General features: G+C 41.8%; 1 protein-coding gene across 2 annotated transcripts in view; it reads left to right on the top strand.

Annotated features, from left to right (window-relative positions):
* The window catches only part of LOC306826447 (solute carrier family 12 member 7-like), a 37,373-nt gene extending 16,527 nt beyond the window's left edge, over window positions 1-20,846 (top strand). The window contains exons 4-27 of one of the 2 annotated variants that reach the window (XM_079347794.1): window positions 1,090-1,236; window positions 1,807-1,861; window positions 2,303-2,433; window positions 2,525-2,649; window positions 2,738-2,842; window positions 5,046-5,248; window positions 5,356-5,526; window positions 7,318-7,416; window positions 7,585-7,642; window positions 7,945-8,119; window positions 10,346-10,464; window positions 10,587-10,685; window positions 10,814-10,933; window positions 11,302-11,406; window positions 11,986-12,154; window positions 12,623-12,818; window positions 13,922-14,091; window positions 14,372-14,503; window positions 14,644-14,751; window positions 15,934-16,035; window positions 17,477-17,643; window positions 18,443-18,457; window positions 18,721-18,854; window positions 19,762-20,846. In XM_079347794.1, coding sequence (XP_079203920.1) covers window positions 1,090-1,236; window positions 1,807-1,861; window positions 2,303-2,433; window positions 2,525-2,649; window positions 2,738-2,842; window positions 5,046-5,248; window positions 5,356-5,526; window positions 7,318-7,416; window positions 7,585-7,642; window positions 7,945-8,119; window positions 10,346-10,464; window positions 10,587-10,685; window positions 10,814-10,933; window positions 11,302-11,406; window positions 11,986-12,154; window positions 12,623-12,818; window positions 13,922-14,091; window positions 14,372-14,503; window positions 14,644-14,751; window positions 15,934-16,035; window positions 17,477-17,643; window positions 18,443-18,457; window positions 18,721-18,854; window positions 19,762-19,853 — 2,997 coding nt within the window. In that variant the 3' untranslated portion in view covers window positions 19,854-20,846. The remainder of the gene's footprint in view (window positions 1-1,089; window positions 1,237-1,806; window positions 1,862-2,302; window positions 2,434-2,524; window positions 2,650-2,737; window positions 2,843-5,045; window positions 5,249-5,355; window positions 5,527-7,317; window positions 7,417-7,584; window positions 7,643-7,944; window positions 8,120-10,345; window positions 10,465-10,586; window positions 10,686-10,813; window positions 10,934-11,301; window positions 11,407-11,985; window positions 12,155-12,622; window positions 12,819-13,921; window positions 14,092-14,371; window positions 14,504-14,643; window positions 14,752-15,933; window positions 16,036-17,476; window positions 17,644-18,442; window positions 18,458-18,720; window positions 18,855-19,761) is intronic. The other variant, XM_079347795.1, reaches the window with a different exon arrangement.

Below are 20,846 nucleotides of genomic sequence, written 5' to 3'. Positions count from 1 at the left end.
AATCAGAGCGTCACAATCCTCTCTTTCATTTCAATATAATGTTGAGAAACTGTTTATTGAGAACCAACAACACTGATGCTGTACCTAACCATGACCACTAAAACTAGATATGATTTGTTCTCGTTAACCACATTGTATCATAGATCTGTGTTTTTCTAAACTAATAAATGTATGCTGATTAAATGATACCAAAGAACATGTGGCTGAGGGACTGCTGATGGAGCCTAACTCGGGGACATTACTTTAATAAATGAAGGCCTACACTGTCGCTCTTTAAATAAACAAACTGCTATTTTCATTACTACGTAAATTACATGTTTATAATTATGATTATTGATCGAAGTATTGCTGAAGTTACTGCACATTTGTAAAGATAACTTCATGATTGTTTCACCTACAGTAGGACAGAAGCAGAAATACAGCAGAAACTGTTGAATGCATTTTATGATGAAACATGGTAAAGCTCTGCTTATCACTTTACCACTGTCCACTTTGAAGATATGAAAGATCAACATTAAAGGCTGATGAGGTTGTTTTTTATCCATTAGAGGGATACTGTAGCTTTCAAATATCCTGGTTAGGGCTCGACTGATATGGAGTTTTGGGGCCGATGCAACATTTACAGTATATTGTGGAGGGAAACACATCAGATACCGATAAATTCCCCGATATCGCCCATGTTTGATGTGTAGATAGATGTAGGTATTTATTGTGTTGATGGAAAGCAATTGCACATGTATGTTCGTTACAGCTTCACACTGTGGAGACTGATGGTTTGTTGTAATCTATACAGTGCCCTCTGCTGGTGAAAGATAACTGTTAGTGTAATTAAATGAAACTCAAATCAAATGCTGCTTGACTGGTGAATAAATTGATCAATTTCAGATAATATCTGTGATAAAAATTAGCCAATACTGGTCGGGCTCTAATCCTGGCAGTGAGGTTTGTACCTGTGCAGAAGTCTCACAGAGCCCATCAGGTTAATAAATAAGAAATATAATCAATGGCTGGATGTGTTGAATTCTAAAAAGTCGCTCTCATCAGGTTGATTCTCACCTGAGGTTGTTTGTCATGTTATTCCTGCCTCAGGTCCCTCAGATGGGCACCTTCATTGGAGTCTACCTGCCCTGCATGCAGAACATCCTGGGTGTGATTCTCTTCCTGCGTCTCACCTGGATCGTCGGTACGGCGGGAATCCTCGGGTCCTTCGCCATCGTGTCTATGTGCTGCGTCTGCGTGAGTCCAAGATGAATCCAGCAGTGATTCACTGCTGAGTGTTCCTCATGGTTCCTAAATGTGATTCTGTGAAGAAGCAGCCGATCACAACATCTGAATGAAACAATAACATGTCCGATATCAGTGAGGGAGATTTACAGGCAGAAACAACCTGTTCTAGATTTGTGGTGTCGACAAATGACAGCTTTAACAATGATCTCGGGGCTCAGCCGAGAGTTTTCAAATTAGGCAGAAAATCAAATGTATTTACAACCTCAGCTTTTACGTCAGCAGCTCCACGTGGACAGAGAGCCGACTGTTTGGAAAGTTTGAACGAAATGTCTCAGCACTCATGTGATGAAAGGGGAAAATCTGCAAAATCCCATCCCCCTCAACCCCATTTGACATTTGTTCTTATCTTTAGATCTCTGTTTCCATGTCTTTGACTTATTTACTGTGTATTGAAATGCTTGTTATTGACCAACTTTGATCAGACAGATGATGTGTAAGCTAAACTGTGTCCATTTTGGTGCCACTAATATACACAAAGCAGCCTGCACACTTCTGTCTTCCATCTTTCTCTCCATTCAGACTTTGCTCACGGCCATATCAATGAGTGCCATCGCTACCAACGGAGTTGTCCCAGGTAATCAAATATTTAACTCTATTATTTCTCCTTTTCACCAGCAGTATTTAAAGCTCCTGTGAGGAGTTTTTAACTGGTTATTAAACTGAAGTTTATGCCGTTGCCTCGATTTGACTGACAAAAACAAACGAAAACTTGTGACAAGATGTATCATTTCTATATATTAAATATATATATATTAAAAAAAAAATGCTCATGAGTATAAAATTGTTAAAGCATATCTCATTCTAAGGTAGCTTATTACAAACGTAATGCCACATCTCAGAATGTAGAAACCTTAAGAAGAACCGTTCTCGTTTCCATAATAATGTCCCCACTGAGCAGGAAGCTGCTATTTGGCTGTACACGGCATGCAAGACCAAGCTACAACAAGAGGATGCTGTACTGTCGTTGTAATTGCAGTTATACCATATTTCTAACCATGATTTAATTTCTCTAAAGCTGGCGGTTCGTACTACATGATCTCCAGATCTCTGGGTCCAGAGTTTGGAGGGGCTGTGGGTCTGTGCTTCTACCTTGGAACCACCTTCGCTGGATCCCTGTACATACTGGGCACCATAGAGATCCTGCTGGTATGTGTTACTGCTCTGTCCGACAAGAGGTCAGACGAAACTGTATTCACTCTCAATGACAGTCACGCTCCTTGTGTCTCCTGTTTGCCAGTTGTACATTGTGCCAACAGCAACAGTGTTTGAAGAAGGAGAAGACGCAGCCATGCTTAATAACATACGGGTGTATGGTACATGCTGCCTGCTCCTGATGGCTCTGGTGGTGTTTGTAGGGGTGAAGTAAGTATCCGATAATACACACACACACACACACAAATATTAATTTGCACTGAGTGTCACGTGCATTCCAATTCTTCCTTTTCTGCAGGTATGTGAACAAACTGGCTCTGGTGTTTCTGGCCTGTGTGTTTCTGTCCATCATGGCGACGTACGCTGGGGTCATTAAGACGGCCATCGAACCTCCAGAGTTTAAGTGAGTTACCCACAAGAATAAATACATTTTTAACACTTCTCATCCTGCATGGCTGCAGATTGAGAGAGGAGGGGAAGGAACTTGACTCAGGCTTTTGTAGTCAGCACACAGTGGCAACGTATAGAGGTCAGGTAGTTCCTCAAAGAGAAAAAACAATCAATGTCTAGTGTGTACATAGCATGTAGCACTGACATGTGTCCAAGCTTGAAGTGTTGTTGCTGAATAAAAATGACATGTTTATGTTTAAAGACATAAATACTTGCTTGAAGTGGTCTGCATTGAGGACCATGTTTCCAGGCTCACTTCAACTGATTGACTTTGCTGCTTATGTTACAATGATAGTCAAAGTTATTATAAAGTCTGACTCTGTGGGGCCTCCTTGTAAGACAATAAATGGTGCAGCTGCAGCCCTCTTACACCTGCTGTACACAGACTCAATGAGGTTGTCTACCTGCAGGTCTCTGGGTCTTGGAGGGGTACAGGTCTTGAAGCGATGGTTTACTGTAGCCTTTCACTGAAGCCTGCTCTGTGGCAGCAGCGTACCAGAATCATGAAACCATCAGAAGCATCTGTTGACGTTTGCTTTTGTCTTACGTGACAGGGAGATTTGGATTGCTTTTTATACAGTGCGAACTGTACAAAGTGTACAAGTCCAGGCGTGACTGAGTGAGCGATCGATGAGTTTATTTTGGCTTACAGTCTGTGTGAAATGTTGTAATACAGAGTTTAAGTTCGACCAAATCCCTGGAATTTCTGAAGGACACGGATAAGACGGAAGATCTCAAAGATGCACTCGGTCCTCTTGTCTTGTCGGTGTGCGTCCAGAGAGCATCCAGGCGAAAAACAGCTGGTTGGGTTTCAGGTCTTCCACAAAACTGACAAAGCTTCAATATGGGCCTGATTTACTAAGATCTCAATGAAAGAGTACTAAATTGCGTGTTCAATGCAAAAGTTTGCACCTTTGGCTTGTGGGCGTTTTGCGGGTGATTTACTAAGAACATTTGCGTGAATGACGTCAAATGCAAACCTTGTGGAGGCGGTAGTATTTCTGTCAGGCTTTAACGTGTTCTACTGGTTTACGTCACAGAGAGTTTTGACGGAAAGCTGGACGACTGCAGGCATTGTTATACATGAATGAATTGTTATACATTGCGCGGAGGTGCGAGTCCTCTGTGGCACTTGTGCACAGTGTGTGTGCCACTTGTGCCATCGTTGCGCACCAGAAGCTGGTCAGCTCTGTGTCTGATCGGATATAAATCTCATGGCAACAGGTACTGAAGTTGGGGGTAGAAGCATGGTGAGCCCCCCATTCAAGCGTCCCACAGCGCAGCAGCAGGGGAGGGGGCTGTAGAGTGAAGAGACGAGCGCGCTACCATTTATTTTTCAGTCATTTAAACATGTTAACACGTCTTTCATTGTGCCTATGTCTCCTCCTAACTGCAGCCTGCAGTGCGTAACACTGGGGCTCTTGGATTAGCACGTTCTTTTCAAAGGTGTTAAATTCAGACACCGTCACAACCACCGCAATGTTTGCCCGTCTTGGTAAATCACACTGCGTGTACTAACTTAACTTATTTACATTTTCTCCTCCCAGTATTTTGCACGCTGAGGCAGAAACGCTTCATGTTGCATATTCATTAAGGCAAACGTACTATTTGGACAATACGTGTTGTTTTGCTCATATGAAAGACGCAATCCTCACTGCACGCTGTTAGTAAATCAGATAGCACATTTTTTGCTGGTGGCATCAAGTTTGCACACGTTTTAATACATACAAACCTTTAGTAAATCAGGCCCTCGGTGTGAGACTACTTGTTTACTTGTCTCAGGCTCTTAAAAGTATTTCAGATGTAGTTAATTGGTTTTCCAAAAAGGAAAATTGTTTTGTCAAAAACTGTTGTGTGTAATTTAGTTTTATAAAATGTAAAAACAATTTCCAAAATGTAAATCTGTCTTATTTTTTAGAAAGAGTTTCATTCTTTGTAACTTGTGTTTGCACTTCCAGCCACCGTACTTTTACCCAGAAACTGATCTGTCCTATAAATTAAAAACAATAAGGTGTAATACTGGAGTGTAACCCTCAGCTGTGGCTTCTCATGTGCTTTTCCATATCATGGAGAGTACAATCTGAAATATTGGCGTTCACGAAATGGAAATGTCAACATTAACTTCCATCCACTTCACTGTCCCCTCTCCTCCACAGAGTCTGTCTGTTGGGAAACAGATCTCTGAGGAATGACAACTTTGATGTATGTGCAAAGACTCAGGATGTGAAGAACATCACACTGACCACCGAGCTGTGGAGCCTCTTCTGTAAGAAAAACGCAACCTGTGACCCATTTTTCGAGCTGAACAACCTGACAGAGATCAGGGCCATACCCGGGCTCCTGAGCGGAGTCATCAAAGGTGTGAAAGAATGAAGCAAGGAGTGTGTGAGACCTTCAGGCTGTAATGAATAAATGTTGGTCAGAGATTAAACCCTGTGGTTGTTCTCTGTCTGATCTTCCCATTAGATAATCTGTGGGGCGAATATGCTCCAGCTGGTGAGCCCATAGAGAAGAAGAGCCTGGCTTCAGTCCAGGTCCCGGACAAGACCACCACAGAGACAAACGCGCATTATGTGTTCAATGACATCGCCACCTACTTCACCCTGCTGGTGGGAATATATTTCCCCTCTGTCACAGGTAGAAGATCTACACCGGACAACGATTCACACAGTTCAGTCAGCATGTAGTTTATGTTTGGTGCCTCGGCTCCAGCCTCATCGCTCCTCACAGTTTTACTTTACATGTAGACATTTAAAGAGGGATACAGGTGTATGCTGTATATCTTTAGCTCTGAAACTCGTTTGGGCGACAAATTACAACGGCAAACCCGCTTGTTAGTCTGGTTTGGTTTCACAGCTGCCATAATAACGTCTGCTGTTCACAAAAAACGGCGTGTGCTCTACAGCTGCTGACACTCACCATGCTATTCCGATTCGTTTTTCAGAGTACTGATATGAGCCTTGACACCTTTAAATCGATGTTTCACTGCCTCATGATTAATCTTTACATCTCTAGTATTAACTAATCCTTCATACACACCTATACACCTCGACAAAGCAGCAGGAGCAACTTAGGGTTAAGTGTTTTACCCAAGGACACATCAGACATGCTGCTGCAGGAGCTGGGAATTAGAGCTGAAACGATTCCTTGAATAACTCGAATAATTCGATTACAAAAATTCATCGAGGAATATTCGCTGCCTCGAGGCTTCGTTATTTATTTTTTATTTATTTTTTTTGCGTCATCAAAACTTTGGTATGAGTATAAAACACGTTTAATGTAGCTGCAGCTACCTGCTCCTCTCTCTGACACACAGACACTTCAACACGCACACGCGAGCGCAGCGTGCCCCTTTTAACTTTTAGTCAGCACACAGTTGATCTGTGATCCAGACGACCCAGTCGGGAACACGTGATCCGGTCAAACGGTCGGCTTTTCTCCGTTCACTCTCTCCGTGTTTGCAGCTAACATAACGATAGCAGCGTCCTCTCACAGTCTCTGTCATAGACACGTTTATGGTCTCTGTAGTCTGTGAGCGCGCTGAATGCACGCGCTGCAGGAGCAGACAGAGATACACTTTTAACAATATACAGGCTGATTATATGAAATGTCTAATGTCTTCAAAGCTAAATCAAGACAGAACTTGTTTGTGGAATAATAATTTAGCAAATATATATTTAAAGTTTCTCAATTTCCTTATCTGACATAATGATTGATTCTGTGATTGATTCAACAGAACATAATGCTTTCTCAATTAAATGTACTGTAACAGATGTGTAGGCTACACAAAACACTATTTGTTATTTCAGCCATTAAAACATGTTTGGCCTGTATTTTTCATCTACCTGCCGCCTTGACCAGTGAATCAAAAAGTTTATTTGGGACCCTGTCAGTAATATGGTGAGCATCATCAGCAGCTGTAGAGCAGAGGTGGTTGGCTGTAACAAGCAGGCGTTACCATGGTAACTGCAAAGAAGCAGGTTTGTAGGGACGACCCAAGACGAGTTAAACCTTAATTAAGCAAAAGTATGATTTATTCGATTACTCGATTAATCGACAGGATATTCGATAGAATACTCGATTACTAAAATATTCGATAGCTGCAGCTCTACTGGGAATCGAACCCCCACCGAGGTCTTCTAAGCAAGAATCCCATTTCATCATTGTTTGCTACTTGAAGTTTATGCAAACTCACTTTTAGAGTGATAAATGAGTGATGAATAGATGTTTTCTTGCATTTCAAAAACAAAAGCAAACGTGAAATGTCTGTTTGGCTGTTTGTTAATCATGGCTTGAAGCAAATCTATGTGAAACAATTCAAACACTCTGTGAGGCGCTTTTCTGCTTGAAGTTTTTTGACTATTTTATTTGCCGTCCTCCACCACTGACTTTTCCCTTGAGCCTGTGTTTTTTTTAATATTATTTCAGGTATAATGGCCGGTTCAAACAGGTCTGGTGATCTTAGAGATGCTCAGAGGTCCATTCCCATAGGAACCATCATGGCCATTCTCACCACCTCGTTCATCTGTATCCTTTCAAATACGCAAATACAGCGTACAATAAAAACAGTGTTCCTGAATGTGCACGCTATCTCACTGGAGAGGGGAAAAAAACACCCCTTTTATTTCTTCTCTTTGGTGTGATCATGCAAAGCAACGACAAAGTCAAAGTATTTCCATCTTAACTTCCTGTCAGACATCTCTTGTGTGGTATTGTTTGGAGCCTGTATTGAAGGAGTGGTGCTGAGAGACAAGTGAGTGCCTTTTTATTTACTCTCTACTCACTGGATTAAAAATATGGCAGAAAGTTCACTGGAAGAGGTCTGAACTTTAAAATGTGTTTGTTTTTTCACAGTGTGTAACGTAAAAAAACAACAACCAGTATTAGAGTTATTTCGGCTTGTATACTAATATTGGTGTTTTTAATGAAAAAACATATCCCATTTTGTTTTAATTGCTGGCTAATTGAACAGTATCAGCTTTTTGGTCCCTACATCTCAAGCATCACATCACTATCGCTCCGTCTAAATTGTGTTATTGTTTGTGCTTCTCTAAGGTTTGGTTTCTCAGTGAAGAAGACCCCCGTCATTGGTGTTCTCGCCTGGCCCTCACCCTGGGTGATTGTGATTGGCTCGTTTTTCTCCTGTTGTGGGGCGGGGCTTCAGAGCCTCACCGGCGCCCCCCGGCTGTTGCAGGCAATCGCTCGAGACGGGATCATCCCATTCTTACAGGTCAGCGTCAAAAAGACCTCGGTTTGAAACCTGTGTTCTATTAAAATCAATAAGTCTAAAAAAAAAAACTCCCCACCAAACACAGTAAGAGAGCTGTTATTCATATTAAAAATAAGATGTTTAGCAGTTAACGCACAGTGAAAGCCATCCTCTCCGTCTTTCGTGTGCACCATGCACTTTTCAGATAATGTGTGCTCAAACAAGCCGTTTAGGAGATTTTCCCTTCATGACATCACAAAGGGCAGTAGCCCCTCCACCAGGTGGGTGACATTCCCACTCCCAAACAATAGGATATGGAGCGAGAGTCTGAGCCACCCAAGCCCTTCCAGAGAGGGGCGTGGTCAGACACAGCTCATTTACATATTTAAAGCTAAAGACGCAGAAACAGCCTGTTCTGAGAGGGGGTGGAAGGAGTTTATAGATATGATCAAAGACAGGATCAGATGGATTTAGAACAAGAGAGTACTGGGAAGCTCTGAGACTTATTTGAACTGGTTGAAAAGGAAAATAATATGTGACCTTTAAACAAATAGAGTGTGGTAAGAAGGGATTGCATGTGACATTTAAAAAAAAAAAAACTGTGGTGAAATTTCACACCGCCTGTGGAAAAAAACTCTCCACAGGTGGTTTTTCTTCACTGTAACTGTGCATGAGTATTAGAGCTGGTGTTTGGGAATTAGATTCTTTTTCTTTCTTTTTTTTTTGTAATGAAGCTGATTTGCGTAGAATGAGAAGAGTTTTTTTGTTCTTCTCATAATCGTCATAAAAGCTCATTCTTGAATTTCCCTCGGTATCAATAAAGTACATCTATCTATAAATACATGATTACAGTAGCTGTGTTTAGTGAATTAATACGGTGCCTTTTTGATTTATTCCAGTTTTAATGATTTCAAAAAGCCACACAATCTTTCTGTGAATCAGGCCCTCATGGTGTTTTTTTTTGGCCTGATGCAAGAGACACATGAACACAGCTTGTTCTTAGGTCATTAGAAGCATTTGAAATTTAAAGTTTTAATTAGTTATTGCGCCTGGAGAGGAGTGACTACTGGGCGCGCCTGGGAGGAGGGGCTTCTTGGGGCGCCTGTATAGGCGGAAGGGCCCAGGGCACCTGGAGAGGAGGGGCTACTCGGGGCACCTGGAGAACGCCCTTAATGGGAGATTTGGCACACACATTTCATCACACACGCCGAGGGAACTCAAACTCTGTTTTTGTGGACACACAAGCCTTATAATTTTTCTCCAATTCATCATAATCACTTGAGGCATATGATCTGCAGAATTGTTGCTCCTCTAAGGCGCCTTGTCTATTAAATAACTGCATGACCATATTTCTGATTTGTTCAATCTGTTCATGAGTAGTGGGAGGAGAAGGCTGTGTTTCGTTCCTCAATGCAACACCATGAACCTGTGCTGGGATTGAGGGGGGAGGGTGAGAAGCTTCATACAGCTATAATTTGTCCTTGGCCGTGCTCCTCTCCTTGGTTCATCCTCACGCTGCTCTTCCTGGTCCATATCCACTGCCTAAGCTCCGGCTCGAAGGACCATATAGAAAGTGTGTGTGGAGACCTATTCAAAACTTAAAACTTCTGCAGTGGTACACCAATCAAAGTGCCATTACCAAGTTATAGTTTCTTCATTTATATAAATCAAAATTAATTCCTCTTGTAGTGATGACAAAGGTGAGGTGTTGAGGTGAGGTGATTTTAAAGCTTCAAGGAAAACAATAGCCACTAATCAGCGCCACACCAATAAATCAAATAATAAACTTAACACTTTTATATGAACAAAAGGATATATATACAAACAAATTACTCACTCAGTAATGCACCTCTAATCAACACTATCGAGTTGTCGGCAGCATGACCAGCAGCTCCAGTCCAGCGGAGTGAGCATGGCCTGCTGCAGGCTTCTTAATCACACTCAGGTGTGACCTGATAGGCTAACGTCAGGTGAGGGGTAGTGCTATCTGCAACAATTATAATCACCTCTTTTGTCTTCTGAAACCTTCTATGCTACCTAACAATACTTTTCAAACCAAAAGGAAAAAAAAACGTGTACTGAAGACATGGTCGATTTAATCCGAATGTGTTATATGAAATAAGAACCTACGGAGCAGAATCTGGCAGCCTGTTAGAGCATAAACACATTGAAAGTTTGCGTTCTTACTTTTAAACGTGTTCTTGTAATGGAGCACTGAAGCAGACCACCTCTCCTTGTGCCTCTCAGGTCTTCGGTCATGGGAAGGCTAACGGTGAGCCGACCTGGGCTCTGCTGCTGACTGTGGGTATCTGTGAGATAGGAATCCTCATCGCTTCTCTGGATGCTGTGGCCCCCATCCTCTCCATGTATGTCTTCTCTGCAGAAAACTTCACTTTCTATCATACCCTCCTTTCAGCCAGTTGAATGTGTTGCTAGAGTACTGGGCACTGAATCACTTTCCTCCCTCTCTCTTGTTATCTTTACTCAGGTTCTTCCTCATGTGCTACCTGTTTGTGAACCTGGCTTGTGCTGTTCAGACTCTGCTCCGAACCCCCAACTGGAGACCTCGTTTCAAGTTCTATCACTGGTAAGTAACCAGCCTCAAACTAACAAACTCACGTGACCAAAATGTCAAATGTAAACTTTCCAGAACTTTAAGTTCTAGTTCTTAAACGTGTGATGATATATATTGTGTTTTGTATTTGTGTCCTGTAGGACATTATCCTTTTTGGGGATGAGTCTGTGTCTCTCTCTCATGTTCATCTCCTCCTGGTACTATGCCCTGGTTGTCATGGTGATAGCCGGATGTATCTACAAGTACATTGAGTACAGAGGGTGAGTCTGGAGGGTCAATAGATCCAGCTAAAACAGCTGTTAAACCTCAGTGTGTGTTAGTATCACAAACATTTAACACTGGGAGAGCACACCATTATCCTCTATTATTCTCTATATTTTACATTTTTTACATTTTATTTTACATATTGGTAATTGCTTCTCCTATTATATTTTAATGAAGTATTTGTTATTTTAGACTTTTCTCTTTCGCACTAATACACAAAGACAAATTCCTCCTATATGTATTTATTTGGCAATAAAACTGATTCGGATTATGCATGCCACTTTAAATTAATTAAACATTGATATATCAGATTTATTCTTAAACATTGTCAAAGACATGAAACTTGTTATTGTTGTGCCTGCAGGGCCGTGAAGGAATGGGGAGATGGGATCAGAGGTTTGTCCTTAAATGCGGCACGCTACGCTCTCATCAGGCTGGAGGAAGTACCGCTACACACCAAAAACTGGAGGTGTGTGTGTGTGTGTGTGTGTGTGTGTTTGATTAAAACAAAAGCTGACACATTATTTGTGGGGAGGTTACCTAATGTTAATGTTGTAGTCATATCCGAGACCAGAGCGCTCCAAGACTGAGACAAGACAGAGGTCTTTAAAGGTCCCATTTTCTGTCCTTTGGACTTTTTTTGCATATAGATGTGCCTAAACATGCACAAGACATATAAAACCAGAAAAAGAAGAATTTGGGACCTTGAAGGACTGGTTTCCAAAAGAACCAGCAAAATGATAAAAAAAACAAATCCAAAAAAAATATATGCAAAAACAGGTCAAAAGAATTATTTATAACCAATGTATCCTGATCTGAAGTGACATCACTTGAGGCATCTCTTCTGATTGTACATAGCTCCCACTGAAGGATGTTATTCATTGTTTTCACAAGCAGGCAGGTCATGCTCTGCACGATCTGCAGACTTGTGCCTGCCTGTAGCAGCCAAAGCTATTTCTTCACAATGAAGTCCTCTCCAATCGTCCTTATTGTGTGCTCTGAATGCTTTTCACACTCCTGTTTTTCTTGCTTAATTGTCTTCCTTCAGGCCTCAACTTCTTGTGTTCTGTAAGCTGGACTCAGACCTGGCGGTCAAACACCCTCGTCTCCTCTCCTTCACCACGCAGCTCAAAGCAGGAAATGGACTGACGATTGTCTGTTCAGTCTTAGAGGGGACATACATGACCCGAGAGAAAGTGGCAAAGAAAGGAGAGCAGGTTTGTCTGATTGCTCAGTAAGCTGCTCTTCCTGTTTCACCCTGTGAACTGTTTCACAGTTTCCCTCTGCCATCGTGGACATTATGTGTACAGCACTTTGTGAATGACACCTATCCTTTGTTTTAAAAAATAATGAACTGCAAGGTTTTGCACTTCATACTGTAGGCATCATTTTTTAACACCCGAGGATGCCGCTTGGGGAGACATTTATGTTTGTATTTTATGACCAGCCCACAAATCAAGTCATCACCCTTTTTCAGATTTAACATTATAAACCAAAGTAAATTGTCCTAAAAAGATTTTTTAAACCAGCATCAGTTAGACCCTGTACTTTGCACGCACCCTGATCTCATAAAGAGTTTATGAAAATCAAAGAGAACTTACTACAACTTAATGGAAGCACTGAAACACTTAATGCAGAAGTCCTCATTCGTAACAGTTTATCTTTACTCCTCTGGGTCCCTGCAGAGTTTGAAAGCAGCCATGGCAGCAGAGCGAACGAAGGGTTTCTCCCATGTGGTGGTGTCATCCAGCCTGCGAGATGGTTTCTCCCTGCTCATCCAGTCAGCTGGTCTGGGAGGAATGAAACACAACGCCGTCCTGATGGCCTGGCCAGCAGGTTGGAAACAAGCCGGGGACTCCTCTGCGAGACGTAACTTCATAGGTAAACTACACAAGGTCGTCACCGAGAGTGTCTCCAGGGTTAGAGTCCCCTTGTAATGACCTGCAGATTGCTATTTGATTCCAACTTATGATCTCTCCCGTTAAAGCAGCAAGCTAGGCCAGGGATGAAGGCACAAAGCCAGTTGCGTCGGACTTTTTGAAAAAAACAACACAGAGACCAACCTGAACTCTCGCTCTGAGGCTACGTTAGATGGGGGGAGGGACAAACAATTTAAAAGCTTGTCATTGGACACAGAGCGGATAATGACACAGTTTGTCTGTTGAGATTCACGCCTGCTCGTGTGTCACGCTCTCACAGTGAAAACCAATGAATCAGTGACTTCATACCCACACTTGGGCCACCTTGTGGTGTGTCTTAAAGAAGTATGGAGTATGTACTGTAGCTCTGTGGCGAGATAGCCTCGATATGATATGAAGACAATTAGTGAGTCCTTCAGCGATCTGGTTTTTTCTGTGAGCATCTTAATTTTACTAATACTATGAGAGAATGACTTTTGACTAGGTTAAAATAAATACCCTTTATTGCAGGAGTCTCCAACACATTGCTACCGATAGCTGGCAAGTTTTCAGGAGCTCGCTAATAGGTTGTTAAAAAATAAGTACATTTAAAAAATCCTACGACAGTAAATGTATTTTTTCCCTCTATTCAAATATTTGGCCCATAAAACAGGTAGTGGGTTTCTTGGACATGGACGTTAATTTTCAGTAACATAGCTGACTATGTGGCATAATAAATATAAATATTCATATTATATTTAGATTTTTTTTCTTTGAAATTGATGTAAGGGTTAAGATAATTGATAGTTTCACAAATGTACAAACAGTAGCTTAATTCAGCTGAAGTGTGCTATGTGAATAAATGCTAACAAAGCAAGTAGCCACTGTAATTTTTTCAAAGTAGCTCTCAGATGGAGAAAGGTTGGAGACCTCTACTTTGTAGATTTGATTCCCAAGTGTGACCCTCATTTGATTTGATTTTTGAATATAAGGAGCCACATTTTGTTCTTTTCCCATCATTTATTGACAACTTAACTTGAAATTTATACCAATAATTCTTCATAAAAATCTCTAATCTCACTGCAGAGACGGTGAGAGAGACGACTGCTGCTCATCAGGCTCTGTTGGTTGCTAAGAACATCGACCATTTCCCCAGTAACCAGGAGCGTCTGAAGGGGGGAACCATCGACGTGTGGTGGATTGTACATGATGGTGGACTGCTCATGCTGCTGCCATTTCTGCTCAGTCAGCACAAGGTGTGTGAATTAGTGTGTGTGTTAATTACTGAATTAATTCTGAAACCTGGAGCAGCTTTAAGAGCTCTTTGCTTCGGTTCAATAGCAGCTTCTGTTTGTGTAATGGATATTATTGGACAATTGATCCTCTTCTTAGATATGTCACATCTTTGTGAAATAAAATGTATTAAGTGCAGAAAGATATTTCTTGTGCACCAAACCTCCTTCTGCATTTTGTGCATTGATGGCCAAGTAGTGTTAATAAAGCCTGACACTGATGCTCAGTCATGTTCCTTTACAGGTGTGGAGGAAGTGCAAGATGAGAATCTTCACGGTTGCCCAGATGGACGATAACTCCATCCAGATGAAGAAAGACCTCCAGATGTTTCTCTACCATCTACGCCTGGATGCAAAGGTGGAGGTCGTGGAGATGGTGAGACTTTGGTCATCTACATATTTCTCTACTGTTCTTTACATGATGATCCTGTAAATCCTGTCAGATTAGGATGACGATATAAACTGCAACATGAGCTTAAGGTAATAAACAGAATGCTTGTTTGTTTGTCCCTCCAGCACGACAGCGACATCTCAGCCTTCACATATGAGAAGACGTTAAAGATGGAGCAGAGGACTCAGATGCTCAAACAGATGCAGCTGTCCCGCACGGAGAGGGAGAGAGAGGTACTGTGCCACGGACATTCAGCATTTATCCAGGGGTGTCAAACTCCAGTCCTCGAGGGCCAGATACCTTTTAGATGTCTCCCTGCTCCAACACACCTGCTTTAAACCAATGTGTTGTCATCAAGCCTGATAACGAGTGGCTCATTGGATTCAGCTGCGTTGGAGCAGGGAACAGTCTGAGGAAGCCGGCCCTCCAGGACTGCTGTTTGAGACCCCTGATTTATACTCTCGCAATACATGCACCTAAGTTTGATGTTATTTAAAACATCGCTCCAACACTAAATCAATTCTGTGACACTTTTGTTCTGTAATTTAAAGTCCATCTGAGGCCTGGCACGCCTTGGTTTTTAAAATCTTAAATGATTTTGAAATGTGAGAGACCTCACATGAAGACAAATCACGACAGATTAACCGTTCAGTTCTCTTAGTGTGTCGTGAGCATCGTCAGCACGCCACACACTAATCAATTCATTCACCAACAACCAAGAATCAACGATCGACGATCAAAACGTGTAAACTTGTGTGGTCAAACGCGACATGAGAGTAAACAAACATGTAACGGGCTAGGTAAATGTGGCTAGCTGTTAGCTGTTAGGGCCAACATTCCTTCTGAGTGGGATTGTGGTCTGTTTCACAGACACCTTGTTAAATCACTCTTGTTGCCACAAATTAACAAGTTGGTCCTGAATTTCTGACATAACTTGATGCTTTGCATTTGCTGTTGTCACCATGGCAATGCTAGTAGTGCTTCCTGCTTCAGTCAGCTTGCTTCCTTATTAGCTACTGTTCTGTTTCAAGAGACAATGCACAGAGCTCCGAGGTCGGCTGGCCTTGGTGATCTCCCCGCACAACAGGATTTCTAATTTTAAATATTTAACACGTTTTATATTAACAATTTCTAATGCGGAAGCCCTGATTTTCTTTTGAGCAGATTGGGAGGTTAAAGTTCTTAGTACACCTCGCCCCACAGGAGAATCTGACCTTTGATCTGAGGGGGCCTAAAATCCTTTTTATCTTGTAGTGTGTACCTCGCTAAACACACAAAACATAGTTTGGAAGAACAACTTACAGACCTATGCAACTCAAGAAAAGGGTGAAGAATCACTCCTTGTGGTACCTACTTTAGCTGTTGTTGACTTCTGAACTCTCCCCCCCCCCACCCACCCCCCACGGTTGGCTCAGATTCAGAGCATCACAGACGAATCACGCAGCTCCATTAAGAGGAAGAAGTCGTCCAGCCTCCGGGCCCCTTCCCTCAACATCCCATGCATACCAGAGGATGAGGTAACCATGGCGACCAAACAGCCTAAAGCAGCCAACTTTGACGTCATTCTGTCTCCCATTTCTCGTACCATCATTCATGCATCTTCATCCATTCAAAAGAACTGCACAACCCGGACTGTAAACAGAACCTTCCATTCACTGAGCACAGCGTGGTGACCGGGTGAAGACGCAGGGACCAAAAGCTGCCACAAGAGGGAGACACTTCCCTCATTGAGCTTTCCCGGAGGTGCTGCAGTAGGATTATTAACATTAACACCTGCAGAGATTTTCACACTCTCTTGTGCAACAGTGTTAGTTTGAAATAATAAATCTGTCTGCTCTTTTCCGGGGGCACAAAACGGTCACTGGATGGAAACCAAACCTGAATGAATTTGCTTTTCGATAAAGTGGATCATGTTTGAAGATCAGTTTGTAGGGTTGTTCCAGGGCTGACATGATCCCTCCTGAAATCTCATGAGCCAACCCAAGTGCAACACTAAAATCTTAAACTATGATTGGCTATTTGCTTGGTCAGATGCAGGACTTATGTTAAACCAACTCTTCGGTCTGTGTTGCAAAATGGCTTTTATGGCATTTAGACAAAAATGATGTTTTTTTTAAATTCTTTACATGACAATCTTCTTTTTAAGTTTCATATTTAGCCGTGTACGGTGCTCTCAGCCTTTAGGGATTAAGAGGATAAAGCATTGATAACTTTCAATATTGTTTACGTTCATAGGCCGCCCTAGTCAAAGAACTCTAGACAGGTACACCTGCTCTTCTGACCTTCATCATGTTGTTGCCATTTGATTTTCAAACCTGAATGCTTTTTGATCAGTGAACATTTTTGACAAGGAGTACAGTTTCTGACATGGAGGAATGCTTTTGTCTTATCACTCAGGAGAGCAGTAACAGCATACAAAATAACTATTCAGCTAAATATACTGCTGGCTGGATCATGGAACTGTAAACTTGGTTTAATTCTACAACAAATAAACAACTTGTTTTAAGTGTTATATTATAACATAAAGGTCAGAGAAAGTGCCTCAGATGTATTTTTCACGGGAAAAGAGCTATGCGAGTAAAACCCCTCTTGACCAAAGGTCCCAGAACTTTAAGTTTGACTTCTCTTCAAGGAACTAGAAGGTTTCTGTGAGCGTGGTCAGCCCACTGTCAAAGACGACGTGTGGGAGGTTCACGTGTCCACTGATTGGTCTCATTTTTCTTTCCATGCTTGCGCTATCGTCATAGTCACCTGTCTGCCCTAAAACTAACTACAACCACATCTCAGTATCTTCTCTTAAGATCATCTCATCACATTCTACGACTCTTAAATGTTATTGAATTACAGACTGCACATGCAAGATGTTCATGTTTGGGATGTTGCTCTGTGGTTCATATTTCCACTTCCGTTAAAATTCAGACTAATGTTTTGATTCTTTTCATCTCCTGCCTCGTTCAGGCCCAGCTGATCCACGACAGAAACACAGCGTCTCATTCAACTAATGAAAAAGCTGCCGGTGCCCCCCCTGACCGAGTGCAGATGACGTGGACCAAACAGAAACTGATCAACGAGAAGAACAAACACAGAGAAGGCATGGGGGTCAAAGACATGTTCAACATGAAACCGTGAGTACATCTTAAAGAGACAGTGCCTGATGTGCCTGACAGTGCCTGACAGTGCCTGTTAACATGATGCCTCATGTTAACATTAAGATTTTTAAACACAAAGCTAAACAATATCAACTGTATTATTATTCCACTTGTTTTATTCTTATGTAATAATTATATCATCATAAACGTGTCTATTCTGTTATTGTACTTATTCATCTACAGTGAGTAAATATATATGATTTCAAGCTCTCATCAAGATGAGAAGATTAAAGGTCACATATTATCCTCCGTTTCTAAAAGTTGAAAGAAGTCTCAGAGCTCCTTGTGTGTGAAGTGTGTTGTTCTAAATACACTCTGATCCTGTATTTGATCACGTCTATAAACCCCTCTATTTCAGCCCTGCTCAGAACAGGCTGTTTCCGTGTCTGTAGCTTTAAATATGTAAATGAGCTGTGTCTGACCACGCCCCCTCTCTGGAAAGGCTCGGATGGTTCGGTCTTTCTTGCTCCATGTCCTAATGGTTACGGTGAGAAGGCAGACTCAGACAGCATAACAAACAGCTAGCTGTGGGAGTGTCACCCACCTGGGGGAGGAGCTACTGCTCTTTGTGATGTCATATGGGAGCAGGCAAAAAACGGAGAGGATGGACTTTTGTCATAAATTGGGGGTTTAAACATGGTTAAATGTTTTTTTGCATAATTTGGGACCTTTAAAAATTGACATAAGGTGGTTACAAGATAAAAACGATCTGAATTACAGCTACTGTTGATACTGTGCTAACGTTGATTTGTTCTTTTTTGCTCCGTTCCTCTAGCGAGTGGGAGAATCTGTAAGTCCAAGTCATTTCACTCTTTGTTTGCATTGTGCATGAACACTCTCTCTGTGCATGTGTGAATCGTCTCTGTGTTGCATGCTTGTGTAGATCACAAGTTCTGTTTGCATGAGTGCATGATGACCAGTAAACACCAGAATCCCAGATCACATCACCGCTGCTTCCTCTCGCTCGCTGACTTAAAGTCTCATACTGAAATAAATGCCTTCTTGGCTGTGAAAGGAATGAAATGATACTACATGTTCTGTGGTTTGATGTAGTAACCAGTCCAACGTGCGGAGGATGCACACGGCCGTGAAGCTGAACGAAGTGGTGGTGAAGAAATCCAAGGATTCACAGCTGGTCCTGCTCAACATGCCAGGCCCTCCGAGGAACAAGAAAGGACATGAGAACTGTATCCTTTTATCAGCTAATGAGTTGTTCCTTTAGTCAATGAACTGTTCGCTAATTCAGTGAGTCATCCAGGATAAGTTTGCAAGTTCCTGAGCACTGCCGAGGTGCCCCTAAGCAAGGCACCGAACCCCAAAACTGCTCTGGAGCGCTCGCTGTGGGCAGCCCCCTCACTCTGAGACCTCTCCATTAATGCATGTCACTAGAACCCTGTTTGTGCATGAGTGTGTATCTCGGCCTATGTGTGTGTCTTAGACAGAGTGTAAAAACTGAATTTCCCCTCGTGGGATTAATAAAGTGTAAATTATTATTATTATGTTAGAAGTCTCGTATAATTTGAAATAAGTGCATCGCTTGTTGCCAGGAAGAGAGAAAATCTAAACTTTCATAGTTTAAATATTGTATTTATTTCTTATTATTTTCTATGATTTTTTAGTAATTGGTGATGTACTAGTTGGTTGATGTACTGGTGATGTTGGTTATTTTTGTGGCCAAACACACAAATGCCAGAGGCTGTTCACCTCAGAGACCTGCTGTGGGTATGGGTACGGTCTGCTGTGAGATTTACACCTTCTTCCCCGGATTTTCAAGGGCCACATGAAAACAAAACGAGCATAACACCCCATATGGTGTAATTATTGTTAATTCTCCATTATCTTGTTTCGTGATTGGGGGAAGCCAAATTAGTAATTAAAAGTTAAACTTGTTTGATTTTCCAGGACCACTACATGAAAAGTGCTGAACATAAGTTCTTTGTATGTGCCTGATCTATAGGACGCTGTCTTCACTTCTATGTCCCATCCCCGCTCAGATGTATCCAAGTCGGCTCACAATCTCATTACTATGACATATACGTCGCAATTCTGAAATCTTATGTACAAGTGTGACCTTAACCAGAGCACTTCTCTCAGACATGGAGTTCCTGGAGGTCTTGATGGACGGCCTGGACCGTGTCTTGTTGGTCCGTGGAGGAGGACGGGAGGTCATCACCATCTACTCCTAGCACAGATGGGTGCTTAAGTATTTTCAAGGACATTAAGGGAACATTGTAAACCTGCAGGGCCTCAGGGAAAAAGGGGGGCGTGGAAGTGTCTTTAGGGGACTTGGATAAAGATGTCAGACAGAGCAAGTACTCCAAATCCCCTCATACACTTTCAGAAGCATAAAAAGTAACTTGAATTTTTGAGGCTGATGCTCACCTGGAAGTTACCTGCAGCAGAGCTTGAGTTTGGTGCACGTTGTGGAGCGCAGGGCTTCTCTACAGTCGCCCTGCATGGACCCCTTATATGTAGCACCAAAACATAAACTGTGTTTTTAGATACAGATGCCTTTTAATTCTGCATACTGTACGGCTTCTCCGGAAAGAAGCTCAACTGAGGAACACGATCATTGCTGACAGTGCCATGTTATGCTTTGAAATGCCATCGATGAATGAGACGCACAGATGTTGGAGTCGTGAGAGGAATTAAGCAGACGATCATTCTTGAGTCACATCAGCCAAAGTCTCTGTTTATAATCAGGGCATGCTGTCAAATGGTGTGAACTACAGATAGTCTTTAATGTAATTTTTGTCACTTGTTTGAGATAATCTTAGTATGATCACAATGACGAGTTATCGAACCATTTTCATACAACTTTCATGATTTTAGCATTTTTGTCTCCGATTTATTCTCTTGAATTTGTGTGATTGAGCGATTAGTTTGGTGCATGTGTGAGCTCAATTATTACCCTGCTGCTGTTCAAATGAGGAAAACTGAGCAACTTGAAAAACCTTGTTTAGTAGTATTCTATTTTCATACTTTTTAAACGTTTTATTTTTGTGATTGTTATGCCTTTAATGTAGAGATAGGACAGTGGATAGAGTCAGAAATCAGAAAAAGAGAATGTGTGATAAACCACAAACATATTGTAACATATTGTCTGGCATACATAGTTAAATTCACAGTGTGTTGTGTGTATGTTTAAGACAAAGACAAATATTAAAGAAAGACAAGCA

This window comes from Symphodus melops (genome assembly GCF_947650265.1).
Source record: "Symphodus melops genome assembly, chromosome: 7".
Taxonomy (NCBI): domain Eukaryota; kingdom Metazoa; phylum Chordata; class Actinopteri; order Labriformes; family Labridae; genus Symphodus; species Symphodus melops.
The sequence above is the reverse complement of the archived record's forward strand: the minus strand, read 5'-3'. Positions and strand labels throughout refer to the sequence as shown.